The 23,921-nt window shown below is 59.6% G+C and overlaps 1 protein-coding gene across 3 annotated transcripts in view; it reads right to left on the bottom strand.

Annotated features, from left to right (window-relative positions):
- Window positions 1-23,921, bottom strand: part of HSF2BP (heat shock transcription factor 2 binding protein) — a 32,221-nt gene that overhangs the window by 704 nt on the left and 7,596 nt on the right. For 2 of the 3 annotated variants that reach the window (XM_055128856.1, XM_004602494.2), the window contains 4 exons: window positions 18,517-18,666; window positions 18,082-18,214; window positions 12,089-12,206; window positions 4,895-4,998 (listed from right to left, as the gene is read on the bottom strand). In XM_055128856.1, the coding sequence (XP_054984831.1) occupies window positions 4,895-4,998; window positions 12,089-12,206; window positions 18,082-18,214; window positions 18,517-18,666 (505 nt within the window). Of the gene's footprint in view, window positions 1-1,978; window positions 4,453-4,894; window positions 4,999-12,088; window positions 12,207-18,081; window positions 18,215-18,516; window positions 18,667-23,921 lie in introns of those variants that run through there. The other variant, XM_055128857.1, reaches the window with a different exon arrangement.

The following is a 23,921-nucleotide window of genomic DNA, read 5'->3' as shown; positions in this document are numbered from 1 at the left end:
TGGGACACCGCAGGGGTCAAGAGCCGTCAGTGAGCCAGACTCCAGTAGCCGTGATGCCCAACAGACAGGCAGCAGGCAGGCAGGCAGACAGGCAGGCAGACAGGCAGACAGACAGGCAGATAGGTAGGCAGGCAGGCAGGCAGACAGGCAGACAGGCAGGCAGGCAGGCAGGCAGACAGGCAGACAGGCAGACAGGCAGACAGGTACACAGACAGGCAGACAGACAGACAGGCAGGGAGGCAGGCAGGCAGGAAGACAGACAGGCAGGCAGGCAGGCAGACAGGCAGGCAGGCAGGCAGACAGGGAGGCAGACAGACAGGCAGACAGACAGGCAGGCAGGCAGGCAGGCAGGCAGGCAGGCAGACAGGGAGGCAGACAGACAGGCAGATAGACAGACAGGCAGGCAGGAAAAGCTGTCTGGTCTGTATTCAGCCCGCTGAAGCCATGCAGCGCTGAAGGTGGCTTCCTTGGTGAAACCGTCCACTGTGGCGAGTCCAGGGCACAGGAAGGTCTGGGGCAAATGCCGGACAGGGCTCCAACAGGCCATCAGCTAAGAGTCAGGAAGGCAAACACCCAGGGGTGCGGGGGTAACCCTCAGCAGTGCCTGGCCCAGCAGCACAGGGGCCCGAGACGTGTGTGGGGTCTCCGAGAAGCTGCAGCTGCTGGTTCCCTCACCTTTCCACCATGCTGGGGAGTCATCCTGGGGCCACATGCCAAATCTCGCCGTTTTCCCAGCAAAGCACGAGCCCATCGAGGCACAGCAGCAAGTGCTGCCTGGTGTCCCCCACGTGTGTGCGTGATCAGCACTTCTCAAAAAATGCTCCTGAGAAACGTGTCCTCCCCAAAGCCAGCTCCTGCAGCTGGCTCCCTGCGAGTGGGGCGGGAGGGCCCCACAGTGAGACCCTCACAGGTGCCCTGAGCTCCCCTGCCTGGTGCCCCAGCCTGACACTGGTCACATGTGCCATGTGCCACACTGCCCAGACAGACACGGACCCATCCACACACGGAGCAGCTGCAGGAGCCCCAGAGTCAGTTGTGGGGGTACAAGTTGGGCTGCCACATGTCTGACACACTCAGGCACACACCGACATGATGGGACACAGACTCAGACCTTCTGGCCCATGCCTGGCATCTAATTCCATCTGAGGCACACGTGTGCAGGCATGCACACACGCAGAGAGCTGTTCAAACTGACCTGGGGGATAGGGCAACGGGAGGGCGCTTGCCTTGCGTGTGGCCCACTCAGGTTTGAACCCTGGTGTCTCATGTGGTCCCCCAAGCACCACCAGGAGGGAATCCCTGAGCACAGGGCGAGGAGTCAGCTCTGTGTGGCCAGGTGTGGCCCCAAACCAAAAAGTAGTAAGTGAAAAGGCCCCCTGTGGCCTGAACCCAAGGCTGCCCATCTCCCCCGCACCCAAACTCCCCGCTCCCCGCATGACCTGCAGCCTCTGGTCCTTGGGCCCCTCTGGAAGGACAGGCCCCACACCGTGAATGCCAGAGGGAGGGGAGAGATGCTGGCCCAGCACTAAGGTGCTGCGGGAAGGCCCGCCCCACGACTGTTCCCTCCACCTTCCCGGCCCGCCTGGCCCCGTCTCTGGCCACTGCTCTCCTTCCCCTCCCTCAACACACTCATCAGAGCAGACAGCTCGTCCCTGTGCAGCCTCCCGCAGGTGCTAGCCTTGGCTTTCTCACTGCCGATGTTCCCGCACCCTAGATCCACCAGCCGGGACTCCTGTGGTTGGCTGCAGCCACTCCTCAGAGGGTCTGCCCTGGGGCTGGAGCCATAGCACAGCGGGGAGGGTGTTTGCCTGGCATGCGGCCAACCCGGGTTCGATTCCCAGCATCCCACATGGTCCCCCAGCACCACCAGGAGTAATTCCTGAGTGCAGAGCCAGGAGTAACCCCTGAGCATCGCCGGGTGTGACCCAGAAAGCAAAAAAAAAAAAAAAAGAGAGAGAGAGAGGATTTGCCAGGCTAACTGTGAGCACTGTGGTGGTCTAACTCTGACGCAGAGCTGCCAGGACCCTAACTAGGATGAACAGCTGTCAGCTGAGCAGAGGGAGCAAGTGTCCTGCAGCCCCCCACACTGGGGAGGAAACTCGGGGTCCCTGCTGCCACTCACACTGTGTCTGGGCACAGAGGGGCGTGTCTGGAGCCTCTCCCGGCCCGGCCCTGGGAGAAGGTGCCCCGGTTCAGACTCGGCGGCAGTCGAGGCGAGAGTCAGACTCCGAGGCACTTAGGGCTGCTCGATGCAACAGCGGGGAAGGCACCTGCCTTGCAGACTGCTGACTCGGGTTCGGTCCCCCAAGCTCTACAAGGACTGATCCCTAAGTGCAGAGTCAGGACTAAGCTCTGAGCACCGCCCAGAACGGCAAGCAAACAAACCCACACAGCCAACGCGGGTTGATTTTGAAAGCAGAGCTATGAGGGTTCTGCAGCAGATGGGATGTGGGTGTGAGGAGACGAGAACGTTCCCACTGTTTATAGCGGCCCCAGAGAGCGGAAAGAGCGCTGTCAGCGACTGAGATCAGGGACTCTGGGGGCCGGGCTCAACACGGGGAAGACGCGGAAGTGGGCCCCAACAGTCTGAGTGTCTGTTAGCTGCCCACGGGGACACATCTGAGTGTCTGTTAGCTGCCCACGGGAACACGTCTGTCTGTTACACTGCCACGTGGACACGGGTGTCTATTAGACATCTGTGTCTCTATTAGAGTCCCACGTGGAAAGCCTCCCAGAAGCCAGAGTGGACGTGACTGTCTACTGGATGCCCAAACAGAGGCATCTGCAGGACACACGCGTGGAGAGGCCTAGCAGACTCTCACGGGCCACTCCTAGGCATCGGTGCGAGGTCTGTGTAGGATCGGTTGTCTGTTAGGAAGCGCATGGAGATGTCCAGTACACAGGAGCCTGGACTTAGGAGAGAGCTAGGCCGGAGGGGGAAATCTGGTGGAGTGACCAATGTTTCTGTCACTTAAGCCAAACAGAGACAAGAGTGGAGGACAATGCCAATGACACCAGCGCAGGAACATGGGCAGAGCCTTCTAGAACATGCGTCACCCTCAGGCAAACTCTGATTTCATCAGCCCTGCCCACCAGAAGTTTGAGGCCAAGAGGAATGTGAAGAATCTGGAGAAAGCCTGGGAAAGGGCCAGGCGCGGAGCTGAATAAAGGGAAGGGACAGGGGATCCAGCAAAGGTCAGAGGAAATGCGATAACTCGGTCAGGGACAGGACGAGCACGGGCTCTGCCCTGGCCGGACAGTCCTGTACCGAGAGCACTTCAGCACCTTCAGGTCAAAGCGACAGAAGGAAGCGAGCTTTCACTGTGGCACAAGAGATTAGAAACAAAAGGAAACATCTATTTAACGCCTACTACATTAGGTCACCAGTGCACACACAACTTTACTGTAATACTACGTAGACCCCCAGGGGCCCACTTTGTAGATCAGAAAAGTAGAGTAAATAAAGGCCAGGAAAGTTCCCCAGTGTAAAAACTCCCATTTGAATTTGGGTCTAAGAGTCCAAAGTTCATGTTCTTTAACTGTCTCAAATTTCTTACAGGAAAACTGATCAAGTGGGAGCCGGTAGTGAGAGGTCCCGCGGCTGTCTCTGCACCATGGTTGTTTGTCTGTCCAGATGTTTCCCAGCAGCAGCCCCAGCTGGAAGCAGCGGAGGAGTTGTTCATCTCCCACTTTTCTGATGTGGGGCCATGGAGATGCTTAGGTCTGAGTGCAGGAGGCCCGGGCCCGGCACCACAGGGGCCCCTGGGCGCTTCAGGAGCAGCCCCGGGCACGGCCACGTGTGGCCCAAACAACACACGAGAGAAGCCAAGTGCCTGGCCTTCCGCCCAGCTTGCGAGGCACTGAGGGCTTCTTGCCTTCATTCGGGCTGGCTCAGCCCCACCCGTGCTGAGAAGGGGCACAACACGCAACAGGAGCCCTGGGCCTCACTGGCGGTCAGCTGGCTGAAGCACAGAGCGTTGGGGTCCTCAGGACAACTGTCAGCTAGGCCTCCAGCCCACCCAGGGCCCTGAGGCTGGGGGAGGGGGCATCTGGGCCCAACTCTCACGCTCCCCCGAACACTGCTTCAGCTGAGGGCCTGTTTCCGCCTTTAAAACGGAGCCTAATGTTGCCCTCCTGACCCCTCTGAGAGATGTGGGGTCCTCTGCGAGCACCCACAGTCTCACACACGCTCTGGACACTCCACATGGCCCCCTGGCAGCTTCACAGGACCCGGGACAGCCTGCCCAGGAGGTGGCCTGCAGACTGAGGTCAGGCGCACCCCTGGGCCCTGTCTTCCAGCCTCTGAGGAAGATGATCTGGTCGAGCAGACCTGGCCGGGCAGCATCGCCCCTCACAGACGAGCTGTGTGCAGCTCCGTGGAGCAGCAGGGACGATCCCGGGTGCCAAGGGAGACGCAACGCAAGCGGGTCTCAGCCCGCTCCTTGCGCGGCACTGCAGCAAGGGAAGAGGAAAGGGAGTGAGCCGAGGGGCTGTTGTGGCTCGGGGAGGATGCCGGGGTGTACTTCACGGCCACTCAGCCATGCGCCTACAGCACTGCCCCGTGGAAACTCCGACCCAGACTGGTCTAGACCGAGGAGGAAAGTGAAGTTTGGCCTCGCACATCTGGCTGAAACACAGGCGCTCTGCAGCGCCAGGAAAGGCATGACAGACCAGACTGGGCTGCAGAGGGGAGTGGGCCGGGGGGCCGCCGCTCTCTCAGCTCAGCAGGCGCCCGGCCTCCCACTCCTTCCCCTACACCAGAGGTGCTGAGCCATGGCGTGTGCGCCACTCACAGGCAGGAGGGGCTGACGCCACGCGCCTGCGTGGGGGTGACGAGCTCCCTCTGTGCCCGGAACGGGGGCAAGCCGCACGGACGGGGGAGGTGCCTCCTTACCACTCAGGAGCCACCACAGCAGGGGGATGAAGCCCGGGCTCTCGCTGATGTACTTGAGGCCCTTCAGGTTGATGCTCACGTTGTACAGGGACATCAGCATTAACCTGCAACAGACACGGAAGCTGAGGCCGGTCCAGCCCTGGGCACCAGGCCCCCTGCTCTAGGCACCCAGTCGATGGAGTATCTGTGCCTAGGGAGTTCCAGGGGGTGGGAGCTTTAGCCACAGTGCCACTCAAGTCCCCCACCGTCCTAAGCCCTGGCATCAGGGGACACCAGCAGAGTGCCGCCCAGGAACGCCGTCCACGCTCGGGATGCCGTGACTCTCCAGTCGCTCCCTCCAAGCCCCAGGTGGCCCCTCCTCCTTCAGTCTGCTGTCCTGGGCACCGCCCGCCTTCCGACAGCCAGCACAGCGCCCCTGCCCAACCCAACCTAGCAGGCCACATTCGTGGCCGGGGACACGGAAAGCGGACCTGTTGCAGAGCACATGCCCGTCGGGCTCCAGGACCGCTCGCCACTTCATTTTTTTTTTTAATAATGTAGGAGTACTAATATTTATTCAGCCATTGATTAAGCTGATTGAATTGGGCATGAACTCACATTACTTTTTTAAACTCAGGATGTTAATTTTATTTATTATTTTCCCCCTCTTTATTGACTCACCGTGAGAGTGAGTCATGTGAGTCAAAGCTCTCATGTTTGAGCTTCGGCCATACAATCACCAAACACCTATCCCTTCACCAGTGCACATTTTCCACCACCAAAATTCCCAGAATTCCCCGCCCCTTTCCAGGCCCTCCCCTGCCTGTGTGGCAGACAATTTCCCCCATACTCTCTCTACTTTGATTACATTTGATATTTTGACACCAGTCCCACCACCACTCAAACCTGCCGAAAAAGAAATTCTAGGTGATTTGTTTTGTATTGCTTGTTTCACCACTTCATTGTGAGGGGCCAAAAGCAACCTGCGAATCGACAGGGCTCTTTGTTTTTTCTTTTCTTTTCTTTTTTTTTTTTGGCTTTTTGGGTCACACCCGGTGATGCACAGGGGTTACTCCTGGCTTTTCACTCACGAACCACCCCTGGCGGTGCTCAGGGGACCATATGGGATGCTGGGAATCGAACCCGGGGTGGACGCGTGCAAAGCAAACGCCCTACCCGCCGTGCTATTGCTCCAGCCCCCTTGACAGGGCTCTTTGAAGTGTCCGATTTGGTCAGAATCAGCCTCTGAAAGCAGCTCAAACAGCACAGGCAGGACCACGTGTGCTGGCTAGGCCACAGGATACGAAGACCAGGCTACTCTGAGGCCACCTCTGGTCTCACAAGCCAACATACAAATGTCTCCTACCCCAGACTTATCTCTGACTGCAAGAATCTTGCAGTGGGTGGTCAGAAGAGACCACCCACTCAACACACCCCTCCAGCACCACCACGAAACCTAAGTCCCCTCTGCGACACACGGGCCAGGGGTCCCACTTGCCCTTCCAGTGAGACCCCTAAGCAGAGGTTCCTGAAAACGGCCGGTGGCCCCAAGAAGCAAGCCCCGCCCATTTTCAGGCACCCAGTCCGCAATTTTGGCTAAACTTCAAGCAAGGCCAAGCAAAAGGGAGAATGAAGCTGCAGGGCTGGAGAAGCCTCTGTGGGCCGTGCCCAAAGCCAGCAAACCCCCTTCATGGAGATGGAGCAGGCCCAGGCAGGACAGTCTCAGGAGAAACCCCCTCTCTCCCCTGGGGCTGAAGGCACAGGACACAGTGGGTCAAGCTCATCCCTGGCCTGAGAAGAATCACACCTGTGCACTGAGACGCAGCAACGCGCAAACACGCCCAGCGCTCCAGACCAGCAATGAGGGAAACAAGAGCACGCAGGAGCAAACGCCAGAGGCCAGGGGTCCAAACCGACGGAAAGCTGAGCTCCTGAACCAGCAGATGAGGCGCTTCAGACACCAGGGCGCGTGCCGGAGACACAGAGGGCACAGAGGAAGGCAGTAATAACCCGCCAACTCTGTTCCCACTGGCGGAGGAGCAGGGCCGCACCACGAGCGACGAGTCAGCGTGGCGCTGGTTTCTACCTCAGTGTCCCAGAAAGCTCTTTCCCTGCCTGCAGATGTGAAGGGTGGAAGTGAGCGGCCTGCCTGCGCTGAGGGACGGTTACTGGGTGGCTCTGAGAACACCCACGGCGCCCTACTGGCCACTGTCCAGATGCTGTGCAGACTCCGTGCTCGCCCAGCACAGCACTCTCCCCTGCTGCCTGGGGCAGGGCACACACAGGCAGGCTCAGGGGGCTGCTGGCCTCTCTCCCGCCCACTGCGTGGGGGGGGGGGGGGCAGCTCTCCTCAGCATCCCACTCTCCACAGACACACGCGTATGCGCATGTCACACTACTGACCTCTGCCAGGGGCACACCTGGCAGTCAGTGCTGCGGAGCAAACAGGCTCGGCCAAATGACCCCTCCAGGCCGAAACTCCTTTCTGTGACTGTGAAGCCTCCGTGCATTTTTAAATGCACAGACATGATCAGATGAGACCTAAACCACCTCCCGGCTAACCGACACCCACAGATGTCACCCAGTACGACCAAGCCAGCAGATACTCAGCATGTGAAGGCTGGAAACCCTACTTTCCCACCCCCAAAGCCCAAATATTGGGGGAACATTCTAGAAGCAGCGCCTGCCAGTACCCAGGCTGCTATTCGGGAGGTGGCCCATGGTGCCTCCCTCTTCCAAACACCAACTATTTCCCGCAGCCCTGCCAGCTGCCTGGGGCGCCCGCCTGCTCGGAGATTTCCCTCTGGTCAGCACGAAACCGCCACCCCTGTGGAGGGCCTGGAGTGCAGCCCCGCCGACCGTGCCTGGCGCCTGGGCCTCACAGCCGGAGCCGCAGCCTGTGGTGAGGAACCTACTGACTTCTCTTCCTCGGAAGCTGGTCCCAGCACACGGGGTGCCACTCGAAGGGCCATGCTGTCACATCCTGGTCATTCCCACGCGGTTCATACAATGGGATCACGTGCAGGACCTGGCTGGCCAGCTCGGATGGCCACAAACCCAGACCCCGAGATCTGCTCCTCCCCCCATGTGCACAACAGAAGCTTGAGGGCACTGCGACCCTCCCACACTCCCCACCCCCGCCCACTGCGAGCCAAGTGGCCCTTCAGGAACGCGGGCCATGGCCGGCACGGCCCTCGGGAGACGTCAGAGCAGGTGTCAGGCCTGCCCAGGAAGGATGATAATCAGAAAGGGTCTACAATGAGAAGAAGCTCATGAATAAGGACCCTACAATGGCAGGGGGGCCTCAAACTTAGGGTGTGTGGAAAGGTGCTCGGCCAGCTCCTGCCAAGTGCTGGGAACATGGCGGCGATGTCCCAGGGCCGTGGAGGGCAGAGGCAGATGGGGAGAAACGGGACCCGGCTGGCATCCCCTTGTCCATGTGGAGGGTCAGCACCCCTCCAGCAGCAGCAGTGTCTCCGGGGGTCTGCTGGATCCTGGGCCCGGGGCTGGCAGGAGGCCATCTCCTTGGGGTGCAGGTGTCACAGCCTAAGAAATGGGCCCCCAACTCCCGCAGCAGCACCTCTACCCCAAACACTGGAACTTGCCAGAACTGAAGGGTCAGAGTCCCCCTGCCCCCAAAGCAAACCACCTGCCCGGGTACTGCAGACTCCTGGCTCCCATCCCCCATCTGCAACCCAAGAGCTGACACGGGGCCTCCCTGCCCCTCCCCTGGGCAGGCCACCATCCGCCGGGCCCCTGAGGGGAGAGGCAGAAGCAGAGCCGACGCCCAGACAGGTGCAGCCCAAACCCCCAGGAACGGTCGCACACCTGAACACAGACCCCTTCTCAGCGCAGAGGGGAGGAGGCTGGCCTGGGCTGAAGCACTGGGGAACGGAGCCGGATGTGCTGCCACGAAGGGGAACGTGGGCGCTGCTGGAGGGGACCCTGAGCGGGAGGCGGGGGGAGGCGTGGCACAGAGACAGGAGGTGCCACTCGGAGGACGCGGCCCAGGGTCTGGCTGATGACTAAGCCCAGGGTCTGGCCATACCACAGCACATCACGCCCGTGGAGTGGAGAAAACCGAGCAACCTTGACATTAGGCTGCGAGTGAATCATCTACCGAGATGTTCCAGTCACTTGAAATAGCAGGAGTGGGTGGCGGGCAGCCAGCGAGCAGCGCTCAGGAGCGCTCAGGGGAATGGGGTGACTGGCGGCCATGGTGCCCGAGGAGACGCCCTCCTCTCGGGAGGCAGAGGAGACGGTCTGTGATGGCCGCGGAGCCCGAGGTCGCCTCTCCAGAAAACAGGCCATCCCAAGAACACCCCGTGAGGGCGGGAGTGGCTCCGAAACAACATGACAGACAGCCGGAGCACGGGCAGGCGGGCAGCCCGGCCTCGGGTGGCTCAGAGGGCTGTGTGGTCGGGCAGCCATCCTAGCACAAGGGCAGCGATGTGCGGGCCCAGGAGACACCCTGTGTCAGCTGTGGACTCCAACGCAGGCCAGTCCCGGTCAGGAGCAGTTCCGGTGTCAGTGCGGGTGATGCAGGCAGTGATTGCAGGAGGGGCCCCCGCATAAATGAAGACAAATCTCTCCCTCTCAAACTCGGAAGACTGAAACCAACTTGTAAGTCTCCTTTGCAGCAAGCCTTCACCTTGACAAACCTTCCAGGTAGACGGGTCCACAGGACAAAGACGGCCCCACCCTTCCTGTTAGGCCACACGACCCCTCCCGGTTCCACAGTTGCCACAGTGAAGACAGTCACACTGGAGGCGCCCCCGCACCAACCAGCTCAGGAAACCCTCAGACAACAGCTTCAGGACACCACAGCACTATCCATCCCCACAGAGTGACTTCACTGACCTACTTCCAGGCAATTCCATTTGCCATTTTCTGTCATATGCCAGTTAAGGGGGCAGGCCTGGCGGGTGGGAAGGAAACTTCAGGCATCAGCAGAGGGAAGGTCGCACCTGTGCTGCCATTGGTGCTAAAACATTGTCCCAAATGACTACATTAGGAACAACTTTGTAAACCATGGTGTTTTGCAATTTTTTTAAAAAAGGAAAAAAAAAACTATGTCCTTCGGGGCCAGAGCGATAGTACAGCATACAGGGCAGTTATCTTGCAGGCCACTGATAGAGGTTTGATCCCTGGCACCCCACATGGCCCCCAAGACCCGCCAGGAGTGATTCCTGAGGCAGAGACAGGAGTAAGCCCAAGCACCGCTCGGTGTGGCCCCCCAAACAAAAACAATTTCTTAAATTAAAATTTAATATTAAAAAACAAAAGGGGGGGTCATACCCAGCAGATGTTCAGGGCTTACTTTTGACTCTGACCCTATGTGGTGCCGAGACCAAACCTAGGTTCAACACGTATGAGGCAAGCCACCGCCCCCCATTCTCGATCCCCAGCCTCTGAAGGTGTCCTGTTTAAATACCTTCTGCAGCTGAGGCGTCAGACTTCGTGAGCAAACTGATCGTGGGCTAACAGCATGGCTGAGTCCCCAGGAGACGGTCTCATGGCCTGGGCACAGCATAAATACCAGCACGTGCTGCCTGCTGTGACACACGCCTGGCAGCCCTGAGGTCTGTGCGTGAAAGCAGCCACGGCACAGCCAGGTGAAAGGACGCGTGATCAGCACGGAGCCTGGGAGGCCCGGCGCTGAGGGAACTCAGGAGACGGGAAGGGGCAGGCACGCCCCGGGGAGACCCTCACCCTGCGGGGTAGCCGCGGCAGGAGAGACCGCCCGGCTGGTCTCAATCACAACAGTGTGAAGGGAGGAGAAACACAGGCGCTGGCAGCCGGGGCCAGGAGACCTTGGAGGCCTACAGGAATGTTCCTAGGGCCTCCTGGTGTGGCCCCCCCATGGGGGAGCAGCCCTGGGAGCCCTCTCCCTGGCTGCTCCAGCACCCCACGTGTCCTGGCCTCGGGGCCCACACGGGGAGCTTCATCCAGTTCTCAGTGCCGAGTGACTCTGGGCCGGCTCAGGGCGTGCAGCTTGTCCAGAGCGGACTGCGCGTGAGCCGACAGAGACGGTCTCAGTCAGAGACGCACTGAGCCAGGCCAAGCCGGCGGGCAGCTCCTGACCAGCACCAGGCCAGTGCCCCAGACAGCAAATGGCATCTCTGCACGCACCACCTTTCAGGGCACTTCCTCAACTCGTGACCTCCACCCTGGTGCTCCCTGGCCCTAGCCTCTCCCCTGCAGCTCCTTTTCCACCTGTCGCTTGAATGCTGGACCTGTGTGCCCTCGTGGGCTACACGCTTCACCACATGCACAGCCACAGCCAGGCCACGTGTGGTCCTGAGGACACTCAGGACCCATGTCCAGGGCACATCTCCAGGAGACACCTTTCCTGTTCTGAGCCTCAACTAGCACCTGGTGTCCTGTCGTTGTGGTCGTGGCCAGTACGTTCCAGCCCAGTACTGGGGGACAGTCCTCGTCCTCAGCCAGCCTGCCATCAGCGTCCGTCCAGGCACCCACTGCCTGCTCAGAATGCCTGGCTACATTCAACGGAGCAGGAGTGCGGGTGGGCTTGCCGACCTTACCTGGGCCCAGAAACCCGGCTCAGCTCAGCAAGGCTGCAAGAAAACCAGCCCTCAGTCCAAGCCTCCCCTTGGAAAGCGCTGCACGGGACTTCACAGAACAGAGCCGCAAGCTGTGTGCTCCTGAGTCTGTCTCAGCAGCTGTCTGGGACCCCCAGTTAGAATGCTGGGAGCGACACCACTTCAGGGCAGAGCAACAGGACGGCCCTGGCCCTCGGGGAGAACCGCATAACACACTGCTCACAGGGAGCATGGGCAGGCGGGAGGAAGGTGGGAGCAGGCAGTGGGGGGTCCACAGGGAAGAGCCTCACCCGGCAACTGCAGACGGGGGTGGGGACGCTGCTGCCTGCGGAGACAGAGAGACTGGGAGCAGCGCCCTAGCCTGCCCTCGCTACCACGGAGCCAGAGCTGCTATCAGACAAGGCAGCCCGGACACGGAGACAGTCTAGGGACCAGCCACTCCAGATGCCAGGTGGCGCTTCCTCTCAGCCGCCAGGGCCGCCTGATGCCTGGGGACTGACCAGGTCCCTCAGCCGTGCATGCCGCCAGGCCCTTCTGCAGGCAGCCTGTAACCCTCCGGGTGACTTACTCCCACATTGTGGAGGGGTGTCCTTGAGAGGAGCACGGCCAACAGCCCCCAAGGACGAGCTTGAGCCCCACCCAGCATACGTACACTTTGAGCTTGGTGCACTGTCCGGGCTTCAAGTCCCCCAGAAGCTGCAGGATGGTGTCCAGGAGCACGCGGCTGGAGGTGACCAGGAACTCCCGGCCACAGGCTATGGCGGCAACATCTGTGAGAGAGAGACCAGTGTTGGGGGCCTTCAGGGACTAAGGGGGGCCGATGGACGACAGAGTGAGGGCCTGTGAGGGGGACAGGGCTCTGGAGCCCACTGTGTCCACACCTGCCCCTCGCCCGGGCCAACTGTGCTCCCTCAGCAGTGGGCACTCAGTCTACAGCTGACACCCACACTATTTTGGGGTTTGGGCTTTTTGCTTTGGGGGCTACTCCCAGCCACGTTCAGGGGTGCCTCCTGGCTTTCAATCCCTGACACCACACAGGGTCACGCCAACCCCATGAGCCCTGAGCACTGCCAGGTGTGGCCCCAAGCCAAAATCATCGTAACAAACAGAGTCCAACCTTTATCACTGAGCTAGGTGTGAGGCCGCAGAGAATGCAGCGGGACAGCTCTCCCTTACACACGGCTGACTGGGCCGTAATTCCCAGGGCCTCTGACGGTTCCCAGAGCACACCAGGAGTGATCCCTGAGCATAGCAAGGTGTGGCCCCAAACAAACCAAACAAAAAGATAATTAAGAAAAACATCTTGGGGGGCTGGAGCAATAGCACAGCGGGTAGGGCATCTGCCTTGCACGCGGCCGACCCGGGTTTGATTCCCAACATCCCATATGGTTCCCTGAGCACCGCCAGGGGTGATTCCTGAGTGCAGAGGCAGGAGTAACCCCTGTGCATCACCGTGTGTGACCCAAAAAGGAAAAAAAAAATCTTGGTATTTCTTAATTTCTTATACATATTTACATCAGATCTCTTTCTGGTGTAAATTATGTACGAAGTAAAGACACAGAATCAAGATGTGCCGTCTGATGCCTCTGCTTCAGGCTCTGAGCATTCTCCGATTCCAATGACAGAAACAGTCACGGGACCAGGACAATAGCAGGCATAAATCAACAGAGGAATTCAGAATCCCACGTAAGCGCTCACAGTAATGAGCTGACCTGCCTGGGTATCAAACAGAGACAGGATCAAAGAGGGGCCTATGGGGGCCAGAGGGATAGGACAGCAGGGAGGGCGCTGGCCCTGTACACAGCCAACATGGGTTCATCCCCGGCACCCCAAACGGTCCCTCAAGCCCTGCCAGGAGTGATCCCTGAGCATCACACACAGGGCGGGGGGGAAAAATCAGCCCATTCAACAGACACTGCTAAGATAGCTACATGCACAGAAAGGAAGCCAGACCCCTCCCGGCACATATCAAAGTTCACTCAGAGAGGGGACAGGAAGGGATGAGTCAGAATGTCAGATGATTCCGGGCACCCCCAGGAGGGGCCCGAACTGATAGAAGAGAACAAGTCCCCAAGACCCAAAAAATATAACTAAAGCAGAACAAAGGTCCTTCAAAAAGCTGACTCCAAAGTCCCCACTGGCCAACAGGCCAGCACAGCCCAGGAGGGCAGCTGGCTGCACGTCCACACAGGGAGGGCTGCAGACATGAAGGCGTCTCTGTGACTGCTTCCAGTTGGGGGACAGGAGGATAGGCGTGACGTGAAGGGCAGTGGGGATAAAGAAAACATCTGAGAACTGACTGTTGAGATGGATGCACAAATGCACGAATATACGAAAGCCATCACACTATACACTTGAAAGCGGTCGGTTTGTGTTTCACTAGGGTGCTGAGAAGAAAGCGACGACGATACAGCTCCCATGTCTGACGGGCTACCCAGTCTCTGCTGCTCTTCTCAACAGTTCGAGAGGCTTCTCATCTGCAACACTAACACTGCCCCACAAGTCTGGGTGTTTCTGTTTGGGGGCCTGCACCCTGCCGTGCTCAGTGATCAGCTCTGGTACACTGCCCCCAAAATCTGAAAAAACATTAGTGGAGTTGGAGCGATAGCACAGCGGGTAGGGCTTTTGCCTTGCATGCAGCCGACCCCAGTTCAGTCCCCAGGATCCCATATGATCCCCCACATAGGAGCAACCTCTGAGCATTGCTGGGTATGACCCAAAAAGCAAAAAAAAAAAAAAGAAAAAGAAAAAGAAAAAGAAACATATCAAGTTTCCTCAGATACTGTTGCCCTACTTTATCGTGCAGGTTTTGCTCCTTTAAGTCAATCCCGTTATTCAGTTGCTGGGCCGGGATGGGCAAACCGAGCGGGTGTGATCTCAGTCTGGGAACTCGCCGCCTCTGGACAATGGCTGGAAACACCCTCAGAGCCAAGGGGATGCCCAGTTCCTCTGGGAAGTGCCTCAGAGAATTCCGTTTCTCTCTGCTCTGGGGAGAGGTCAGGGAGTGTGGGGGTCGGGTTGAGAAGGGGGTGCGCCCTGGCCCCATCTCCACTGCTGGCACAGGCTCCCCAGGGTCAGACCACTCCTCCCTGTGCAGGGGGCATGTGCACTCTCAGTCAGGGTCTGGAGAGCCAGACGTGCAGCCTGCAGGCCAGACCCTGACTTCCAGGCAAGGACAGAGCCTTGACAAGAGCCAGGTGACTTCTGTCCAGAAGCGCCAGTCCCCGGGAAAGCACTGACCAGGTCAAATCTCCCAGTCTGTCAGCGGAAGGCAGCCCGGACAGTGAGGGCCGTCACCCAATGCCGACAAGACAGAGGGGTCATCCGGGCAGAGCAGAGACCTGTGAAGGCCTTCCCTGGAACACAACAAAGACACAAAGGGCAACGCAAAGTACTCACATCAGAGAAGCTGAGTGTGGGCCACAGTGAAGGAGCACGGGGGCACAGGCTGGCACATGGCCAACCTGCTTCAACACCCGCACCCTAGGGTCCGCATGCACTGCCAGAGGGGCCCCTAAGCAGAGGCTGGAGTAAGCCCTGAGCACTGAGGGTGTGGCTCAAAAGCCAACGAAAACAACCAAACGGAACCAAACAACAACCCGCAAGGACTCCGGGCAAGACTTGGCCGTCACAATCCCGAACTGATGTTCTGCTTCCCGGAGGCGCTGTCCCCAAAGCTGCAGGGAGACAGTCCCTACAGTCACACTTGAGGAAGTCCTGTCATGGCACAGGGAACAGCTGTCTCCCTGGTGTCCAGCTGGGATCACGGAGGTCAATGGGCAGTGCCCAGTTTTATCTTGTGGCTTTAACTATGACTCAATCTAATGAAAAGTTGCATCTGAAATGTTGCCTTTCACTGAGATTTTAGAGATTTCTATGTAAGCCAAAGAATCTAACACTACGCACGTCCTGCTTCGATCTATAAGGCTGAAGCATTTTTGAAATTCTGCAACACAAGACACAGAATCAAACATTTATCTGTGAAGGCTTAATTAAGTCAGAGTAAGATATAATCCAGGGCTGCATTTTAGAGAACTCTCCTAAACCCTGTGCATCTGCTGGGGCCAAGTGCATACAGCTGACCGGGGGCAAGCACCGCCAGGAGTGACTCCTGAGCTCAGAGCCAGGAGGGAGCCTGAGCACCACCAGGAGTGACCCCAAAGTAAAAAACCAAAAAACAAAACACTAAGTATACCTGTGTGTGACAGGTAACCTCCCCACAGACTCGGTGGAGGTGAGGAAATAGACGGTCGCTCCGATCTGGCAGCTGGCTGACCCTCAGGCCTGAGATCACAGAAACGTGACCAGACAAGAGCCACACTGAGGCACCTGGCAGCCTGACTCCCTGCCAGTGCTGCGCTTGTGCCCCCCAGGGAAGGAAGCTCTCAGCCGAGGGTGCTCCTGGAGCCCAGCCCCTCACCGTGACCCGCACACATCATCCCCAGAGCGAAACCCTGCAATGCAGGCTGGGGATGTGCATCTGATTCCTGGCACCACAGGGCCCCCCCCCAAGCATCCAGTAGAGCCGGGAGTAGCGGCCCCTGGGCACAGCTCCACGTGGCCCAAAGAGATGGAATGGGAAGCCCCAGAAAACTCTCCCTCACCTTCACCGTCCAGGCTGACAGAGATTCACCCACATTTGTTATGATCCAAGAAATCCCCAAGTTTAACCACGGGACTACCAAGAATCCTGATGTAAAAACTGCTCCCTCCGTGAACAGAGCAAATAACCGGAGCAAAACTCCCAAGAATTCAGAAGCTTCACCTCGCCCTTCACCTGACCTCCTTTTCTGATGCACAGATGGCCCGGCTGTGGCCGCTGAGTAGAACTGGCCGACACACCCTGAGCCAGTCCACCCAGTCACCTGACACCACTAAAGCCCAACTCGGAGGGTCTGGGTTAGTCTGTGATCTGGGAGGAACGAAATGCGTCTGCTGCCCCATTTGCTTCCGGGTGGGACACAAACACCAGCCCCGTCCGGGCCACCCTAGAGTCCTCTCGAGGATGAGGCAGCCCCGGTTTCTTGAGTCCCATTCTGAGGACTTGCCTGTGGAAAACCAGCAACCCCCGCAGCGGGGCCCCGTGCTTCTCTTCCTGCAAATCCTGCAAATTCTCTTTGTACAAACCCTGGCTGTTTAGAATTCACAGGCACACACCACTCTTAACCCAGGAATCCGGGAAACTTGACGGTCAGCAACGTGTACCTAAGCTCCTGGAAAAGACACAAGGTCCGAGTTCTGTGCTCGAGGCTTACTCCTGGCTCGGTGTCCACAGGGCCACTCCTAGCAGTGCTCAGGGGATCACAGATGGTGCTGGGGATTGAACCTGGGTCAGCCGCACGCAAGACAAAGGCCCTAGGCCGTGCTATTACATGAGCTTAAGGAAACCCTCCAGCCCACAAAACCAGAGTTCTGAGCCCAGACCCCACTCAGCATTCTCCAAACATTAGGGACCAGCCACCATAGGACAGAGGGCAGAGCTCCCAGAGGCACTTGCTGCAGAGCGGAAGAGACTGCGCAGGTTTTCTGGGGGAGCGAGCCTCTGACAGTGGCCAGGGCCCCCGAGGCCTGTCACTGTAGGAAAGGGAAGGCCCTCTCAGGGCTGGGCAGGGGTCTGCCCAAAGACCTCCTGGGACTCGCTCCCGGGGCTTGATCCAGGGATGGTGGAGTTGGAGAGGCCCCTGCCTCCCTCCCGCACCCCACATCTGAGCCCCTCGACCTTCTGTCTGGCTGCCCGGCCACAGACTGAGGGTGACCAGATGCTGGCCCTCGCTCCCGCCCTGGCACCGGGACTCAGCAGCGCCCCTCTGAAGGGGCCACCCCAAAGGGTCCAAATGGAATCCTGTCCCCTCCCTGGCCTACGCCAGGCGCAGCCACAGCAGCAGCCAGGGCCACCCAGGCAGAAACTGTTCCGTACCATCTACAAGCCCGAGCCCTGGAGCCCCACAACCACTGGCCTCAGAGGGGGTCAGGCACAGTGGGAGAGAGAAAGGGGAGTCGGGGCAGCGTGGAGACAGCTGAAAGGCCACACGAGGACGCCCCAACCCAGTCCCGGCCCACACGCCAGCGGGGCCGAGCACTGCAGGGAGACACACAGGTGGGGTGGGTGGAAACGCTCCACACTCACAAAGCCGAGGAAAAACAACTGCAGGGCTGAAGGAGATGAGACCGAGGAGGCCAACGGTCACGCCGCTCGCTGCCCGCCAACTTCCGCCCAGAGGGGCACAGGTGGCCAAGCGAGTGCCACCCTCCACTGGCTGCCTCCTGCCGTGGAGCCAGCCACCCAGCACCGTGCCTTGACACGCCAAGACCCCACCTAGAGGTGGCAGCAGGGGAGTCCATCCGAAGGCCGGGCCCGCCGTCTCAAGAGCTGTGGGCCGCACCTCCCAAGGGCCCCCTCCAGAGCGTCTGAGTGCACTGCACGGCACCCTCAGGAGAGCTGAGGGGGAGGGCTCCCTCAGCCTCCCCCGGGCCAGACCTCGCAAAGGCAGCAGATCACCAGCCCAGAGCTGACAGCTCTGATCTGACAGAGCCGCTAGCTCCCCCGGGCTCCTCTTGATGACAGAGTCCGCACCCCAGCCCCAGTGGCTCTGTGGTTCCTGACAGCAGCTCCTCAGCGCACGCCCAGGGGGCAGAATCACTTACTTGTCACAATTCCAGCCAAGGCGAAAACAAACTGATTCTCGTCTGAGTCCAGCTCCTTGATGTCCCCATCCAGCGACTTCACAAAACTCTCCATGGTCTGACCCGTGATGCGGAAGAACTTCGGAGCTTTACCCTGCAAGTCAGGGAATCGGTGTCTTCCTGGGACAGCAGCCGGCCCAGGGCTGAGGGCACCGAGTGGGCAGGGAGGCACGTGCCTAGCCTGGAGAGGCCCTGAGCTCCGGGCGCCAGCCACCACTGACGATGCCCCATAATGGTGGTCCCATAAGCTCAAGGCGCGAGGGGACCTGGGTCACAGCACATAGCCCCCATGCCCAGGTCACAGCTGGTTGCACTCGCCGGAGAGTGCCCGCACACCCCGGCCGGCATGCCTGTGCCCTAGCGGCAGGCGGAGTGGGAGAGCGCTTGCACACTTACCCCTGCCAGGATGGCTCTGACGACATCCTCGCTGCCGGAGACACCCCACAGGAGGGTGCAGGCGGCCGCGCCCATCTCGGTGCAGTACTCGGCCTGCTGCAGGAGCTGCTGCTTGGCCTCGTGCAGCTGCTGCTGCAGACTCAGCTTCTCCTGCACGGACAGACACCGTGAGAAACGCGAGAGCGGCGCCCCCTCTGCGCCTGCCCTCCCCAGACGCGGGGCGACTTGGGAAGCGACTCGAGTGAGAACTGCCCCGAGCCAGACAGCTCTCTGGGTTGGTCACCTCTGCTCCCAGGCCCAGGGATCAAACCCAGGGCCTCACGGTAGAGCGCTGAGCCACGTTCCCCCTCTTCCTGTTCAAGGTGGCCCCAGGAAGTGGCTCAGAGACTGGAGCGCAGGACCTGCCTGCAGAGACCTAGGCCCAGGCCCGGCACTGCACAGGCCCCAGGACCACCAGGAGCAGCACCACTGGTGTGACAAAAAAACTGGTTGAGAAAATCAACTTCTCTCTCCTGCCCTCTTCCTTCTGTGGGCACAGTGATGCGGGTGTGCACACAAGCTGCTGTGGGGGTTTATGCTTGTCCCGCTCACACACGCCCCCTTCTGGCCCAAGAGTCACACTCCTAGTCCAGGGGTTTGCACCTCTTGGCTTTGGGGCTCCAAACAGCAGCCTGGCCGGGGCTGCCCCCACTCGGCCTCTCCACCTGCAGGCCCGCCAGAGAACTCGGTCAGAGAGAGGAAAGCAATCGTGCGCCCTGCACGTGGCTGACCTAGCTCGATCCCCGCACCCCATCTGGTCCCCCGAGCCCTCCAGAAATGACTCCTGAGCAAACAAACAACAACCCAGTCAGTCTGGTCTAGGCGGAGGAAAACAACTCGGGGAGGGTAAGAGAAGGGGGTGGGCCAAGCGCCCACGTCATGTGGTGCAGCCACAGGGCACTCATGACCCTGCTATGACGCTAAGTGAGGGTGCAAGCACTGTGCCTGCAGTGTGCAAGCCCTGAGTGAGCGATGACTGTGGGCACCACAGCCGTGTGTGCGTGTGCGCACAAGAGTGTGAGTGCACGTGGGCACGCTGAGCAGAAGGGGTGAGACATGGGCACAGTGCAGCCCCAGCCCCGGCTGTCGGGCATCAAGGATGGGACGCAGAGGCACGCAGGGCGGGTGAGCTGCGCAGCCTCTCGGTCGGCCCCAAGCATGGCCGGGCACGGCCAGAACCACAAATGCAGCCTCAGCACGCGCCGAGCAGAGTGGGGGAGTCGGGCCCTCCCCCCAGACATTCACCATGGACCTGCCAACCACTCCCCAACACGGCAGGGCTGTTCCGCTAGGATGCACTGCAGGGGTGAGAAGTGCGGGCAGGGAGGGACGCCTGTGCTGCCGACGCCTCTGGGCTCCGGATGCGGAGAGCGCGGGCCCCCACTCACATGCCTTTCTGCAGCAGGTTCCCTGGGGGTCAGAGACAGCCACTCCCCGTGCAGCTCTGCTAATGGTCAGCATGACTGAGCCAGACACAAACGGCGCCGGGGTGGCACCTGGACAGCCACACAGACTCAACTAAATGTGATGGAGCTGTCCCACAGGGGGAGTACAACCAGCGCACAAACACGCCCTGTGAAGCTGCTGCTGAGAAACAGCGGCCCAGCCTGAGCACGGGCCTGCTCCAGGGTAGGGTACGGCCGCGCCAACCCCTGCAGTCTGCAGGGTGTGGTTCAAGCCAGCCCTCCCCTCGAGGTGGCCAGCAGGACAGTTCCAGGTGCAGTGACAGGACAGGGAAGGGCACTCACCTTGCACGCCGCTGACCCGGGTTCCATCCCCCTCGCGGCACTAGAGTCCCATGCATGAGCCCCCCCCCCCACGAGCAGCCCCCGAACCATAGAAACCACAGTCTTCGCCTTCGTGGGACCTAGGTCTACCCCCCGAAACCACCAATGCCAAACCCAAGGCCGTTTCCTAACCAGGCACCAGGTCTGACAAGCTCCTCCCACAAAGGTGAAAGCAGGGAGAGTCTGTCCCGGGGAGTCAGGGGACCAAGATGCCAACCACACCACAGGCCCACTGATGCCCCAGGAGACCGCAGGAGCCCTGCATGCAGCCAGCCGGCTGCACCCGGGAAGCTCCCAGGGGGACCAGAGCCCAGGTCAGGCTGCCAGGGCTGTGGGGCATTTCCCGAGACTACGCCGAGCGCCGTCTCCAGCTGACTGCAGGAACTCAGAGGGACGGTCAAGAGTGGTGGCGAGCTGGGCTCTTGTTCCAAGAGCCATGCCTCTGCAGGCCACCACATCTGCGCCGTACGCACACCACTGACCCCACACCAAGGAGTGCTGTACCCATGCTGCGTGACCCCATAACCAGGGAGTGCTGTATGCGCACCGTGTGACCCCCCACACCGGGGAGTGCTGTGTGCACACCGTGTGACCCTTCTCGCTCCGCCTGTGACCCCGTGTCTGATTTTCCCTCCACACTGGCCCGCTCACTCTTGCCTTCCTCACTACTTCCCCCACATGAAGCCTGGAGTCCTGCTGGGCCGGCGTCCCAACCTGAGAGCACGAAAGACACCGCCACTTCCCAAAGACACCGCCACTTCCCATCACAGAGGGATGGGCGGCTCCAGCGAGCACGCAGGAACTTGCGGCTGCACTCAACTAGTGGCACTACCAGGCAGGCAATGTAGCTGGCACTAGGAAATATCCCCACTTTTTAGTCAACAACAAAGGCTCAGGGCAGTAACAGCAATGGCCTGCCTTGCACACGCCTGACCTGAGTTTGATTCCTGGAATCACACCTGAGCCCAGAGCATTGCCGGGTATGGTGTCTCCCACCACCGACACCACCGGAGAGGAGGGAGGGAGAGAGGAGACGGAGAGAGAGGGAAGAAAAGAGAGGAGAGAGAGAGGGGGAGGGAGAGAGGGAGAGATAGGGAAGGAGAGGGAGAAGGAGAGAGAGGGAAGGAGAGGGAGAGAGGTATAGAGAGAGGGGGAGACAGAGAGGGAGAGAGAGGGAGGAGAGGGGGAGGGGAGGGAGGGGAGAGAGGAGAGAGAGAGGAGACAGGGAGAGAGGGAGGATGGAGAGAGGTTAGAAAGATGAGTTTGCACCCCATCTTGGGGTGTGGCGCCCGTGCTAGGCCCTCCATCTGGGCATGTCCTGGCAGAAAAGCCCGTTCAGGTGCTGCCTGCCCTGTTAGGCCCTTGGCCGGAAGACGGGGCCCAGGAGTGGCCTCTGCACACAGCCAGTGCCCACAGTACTGTGCCCAGGACACTCAATTTAAATCTTGAAAAATAAAAAAATACCCAAGCCTGGGTGTGGCCCACACCGCCAGAAGGACAAAACAGTCCCTAGAGGGGAGTACCTGCATGGGCACACCTTGAGCATCCAGGGAGTATCTGCTCTGGGCCACACCCGGAGTGTCAGGGGAGTATCTCTGCTCTGGGTCACACCCGGAGCATCAGGGGAGTGTCTCTGCCCTGGGCCACACCCGGAGCATCAGGGGAGTATCTCTGCTCTGGGCCACACCAGGAACATCAGGGAAGTACCTGCTCTGGGCCACACTCGGAGCATCAGGGGAGTATATGCTCTGGGTCACCCCTGGAGCATCAGGGGAGTATCTGCTCTGGGCCACACCCGGAGCATCAGGGGAGTATCTCTGCTCTTGGCCACACCCGGAGCATCAGGGGTATATGCTCTGGGCCACCCCTGGAGCATCAGGGGAGTATCTCTGTTCTGAGTCACACCCGGAGCATCAGGGGAGTACCTGCTCTGGGCCACACCCAGAACATCAGGGGAGTATCTCTGCTCTGGGCCACACCCGGAGCATCAGGGGAGTGTCTCTGCTCTGGGTCATACCCGGAGCATCAGGGGAGTATCTCTGTTCTGGGTCACACCCAGAGCATCAGGGGAGTATCTCTGCTCTGGGCCACACCAGGAGCATCAGGGGAGTATCTGCTCTGGGCCACACCCAGAGTGTCAGGGGAGTATCTCTGCTCTGGGTCACACCCGGAGCATCAGGGGAGTATCTCTGCTCTGGGCCACACCCGGAGCATCAGGGGAGTATCTCTGCTCTGGGCCACACCCGGAGCATCAGGGGAGTATCTCTGCTCTGGGCCACACCCGGAGCATCAGGGGAGTATATGCTCTGGGCCACCCCTGGAGCATCAGGGGAGTATCTCTGCTCTGGGCCACACCCGGAGCATCAGGGGAGTATATGCTCTGGGCCACCCCTGGAGCATCAGGGGAGTATCTCTGTTCTGGGTCACACCCGGAGCATCAGGGGAGTACTTGCTCTGGGTCACACCCGGAGCATCAGGGGAGTATCTCTGCTCTGGGTCACACCCGGAGCATCAGGGAAGTACTTGCTCTGGGTCACACCCGGAGCATCAGGGGAGTATCTCTGCTCTGGGTCACACCCGGAGCATCAGGGGAGTATCTGCTCTGGGCCACACCCGGAGCATTAGGGGAGTATCTGCTCTGGGCCACACCCGAAGCATCAGGAAAGTATCTCTGCTCTGGGTCACACCCAGAGCGTCAGGGGAGTATCTCTGCTCTGGGTCAGGGGAGTATCTCTGCTCTGGGCCACACCCGGAGCGTCAGGGAAGTACCTGCTCTGGGTCACACCCGGAGCGTCAGGGGAGTATCTACTCTGGGCCACACCTGGAGTGTGAGGGAATATCTCTACTCTGGGTCACACCCGGAGCATCAGGGGAGTATCTACTCTGGGCCACACCCAGAGCATCAGGGGAGTATCTATTGGTGGCTCTGTGCTCAGGAGTGACCCGGCGCTCACAGAACCAGATACGGAGAGTCTGAGCATGGCTGAGATGCCCCCATAACGACCAATGCTGTATCTCTGGCACTTTTTCTGTGGTGAGAGGAAATCACTCGTTCATGCCACAGCGAGAACTAACGTGTAGGGATACACAAGGCCCTCAGCCATGTCAGTGGGGTCCCCCCGCACAGCACCAGGCCAAGTCCACAGCGGCCCCACTCTGGCTGATAAAAAGACAAATGTGTAGTTTTAAAGAAATATCATTAACTCTCCTCATACGAAAATGAAATTGGTTCTTCCCAAAATTTCAGTAAATAGTCTCCTAAGTTAACTTCAAATATTCAACGTATCTGAGTCACTACGTTTGCATCTGTCTTGACTCTCCCTGAACTATGTTCAGGGCCGGGGTAGTGGTGTGTTCGTCAGGATGGGTGGCCACACTCAGTTGTCCTCAGGAGCTACTCGTGGCTCAGGGGCTGGTCCTGATGCCGCTTGAGAGGCCTGTGCAATGCCAGGGCATCAAACAGCACAGCATGGGCCGCACATGTGAAGTATTTCTGCAGTCCTGGGATGGGCCCTTTGGAACATAGAAGTGACTATTGAAGGGCACCCAGCAGATAATCCCCAGGGAAAATGCAGTCCA

The sequence above is a fragment of the Sorex araneus genome, chromosome 2, assembly GCF_027595985.1.
Source record: "Sorex araneus isolate mSorAra2 chromosome 2, mSorAra2.pri, whole genome shotgun sequence".
Taxonomy (NCBI): Eukaryota; Metazoa; Chordata; class Mammalia; order Eulipotyphla; family Soricidae; genus Sorex; species Sorex araneus.
The sequence above is the reverse complement of the archived record's forward strand: the minus strand, read 5'-3'. Positions and strand labels throughout refer to the sequence as shown.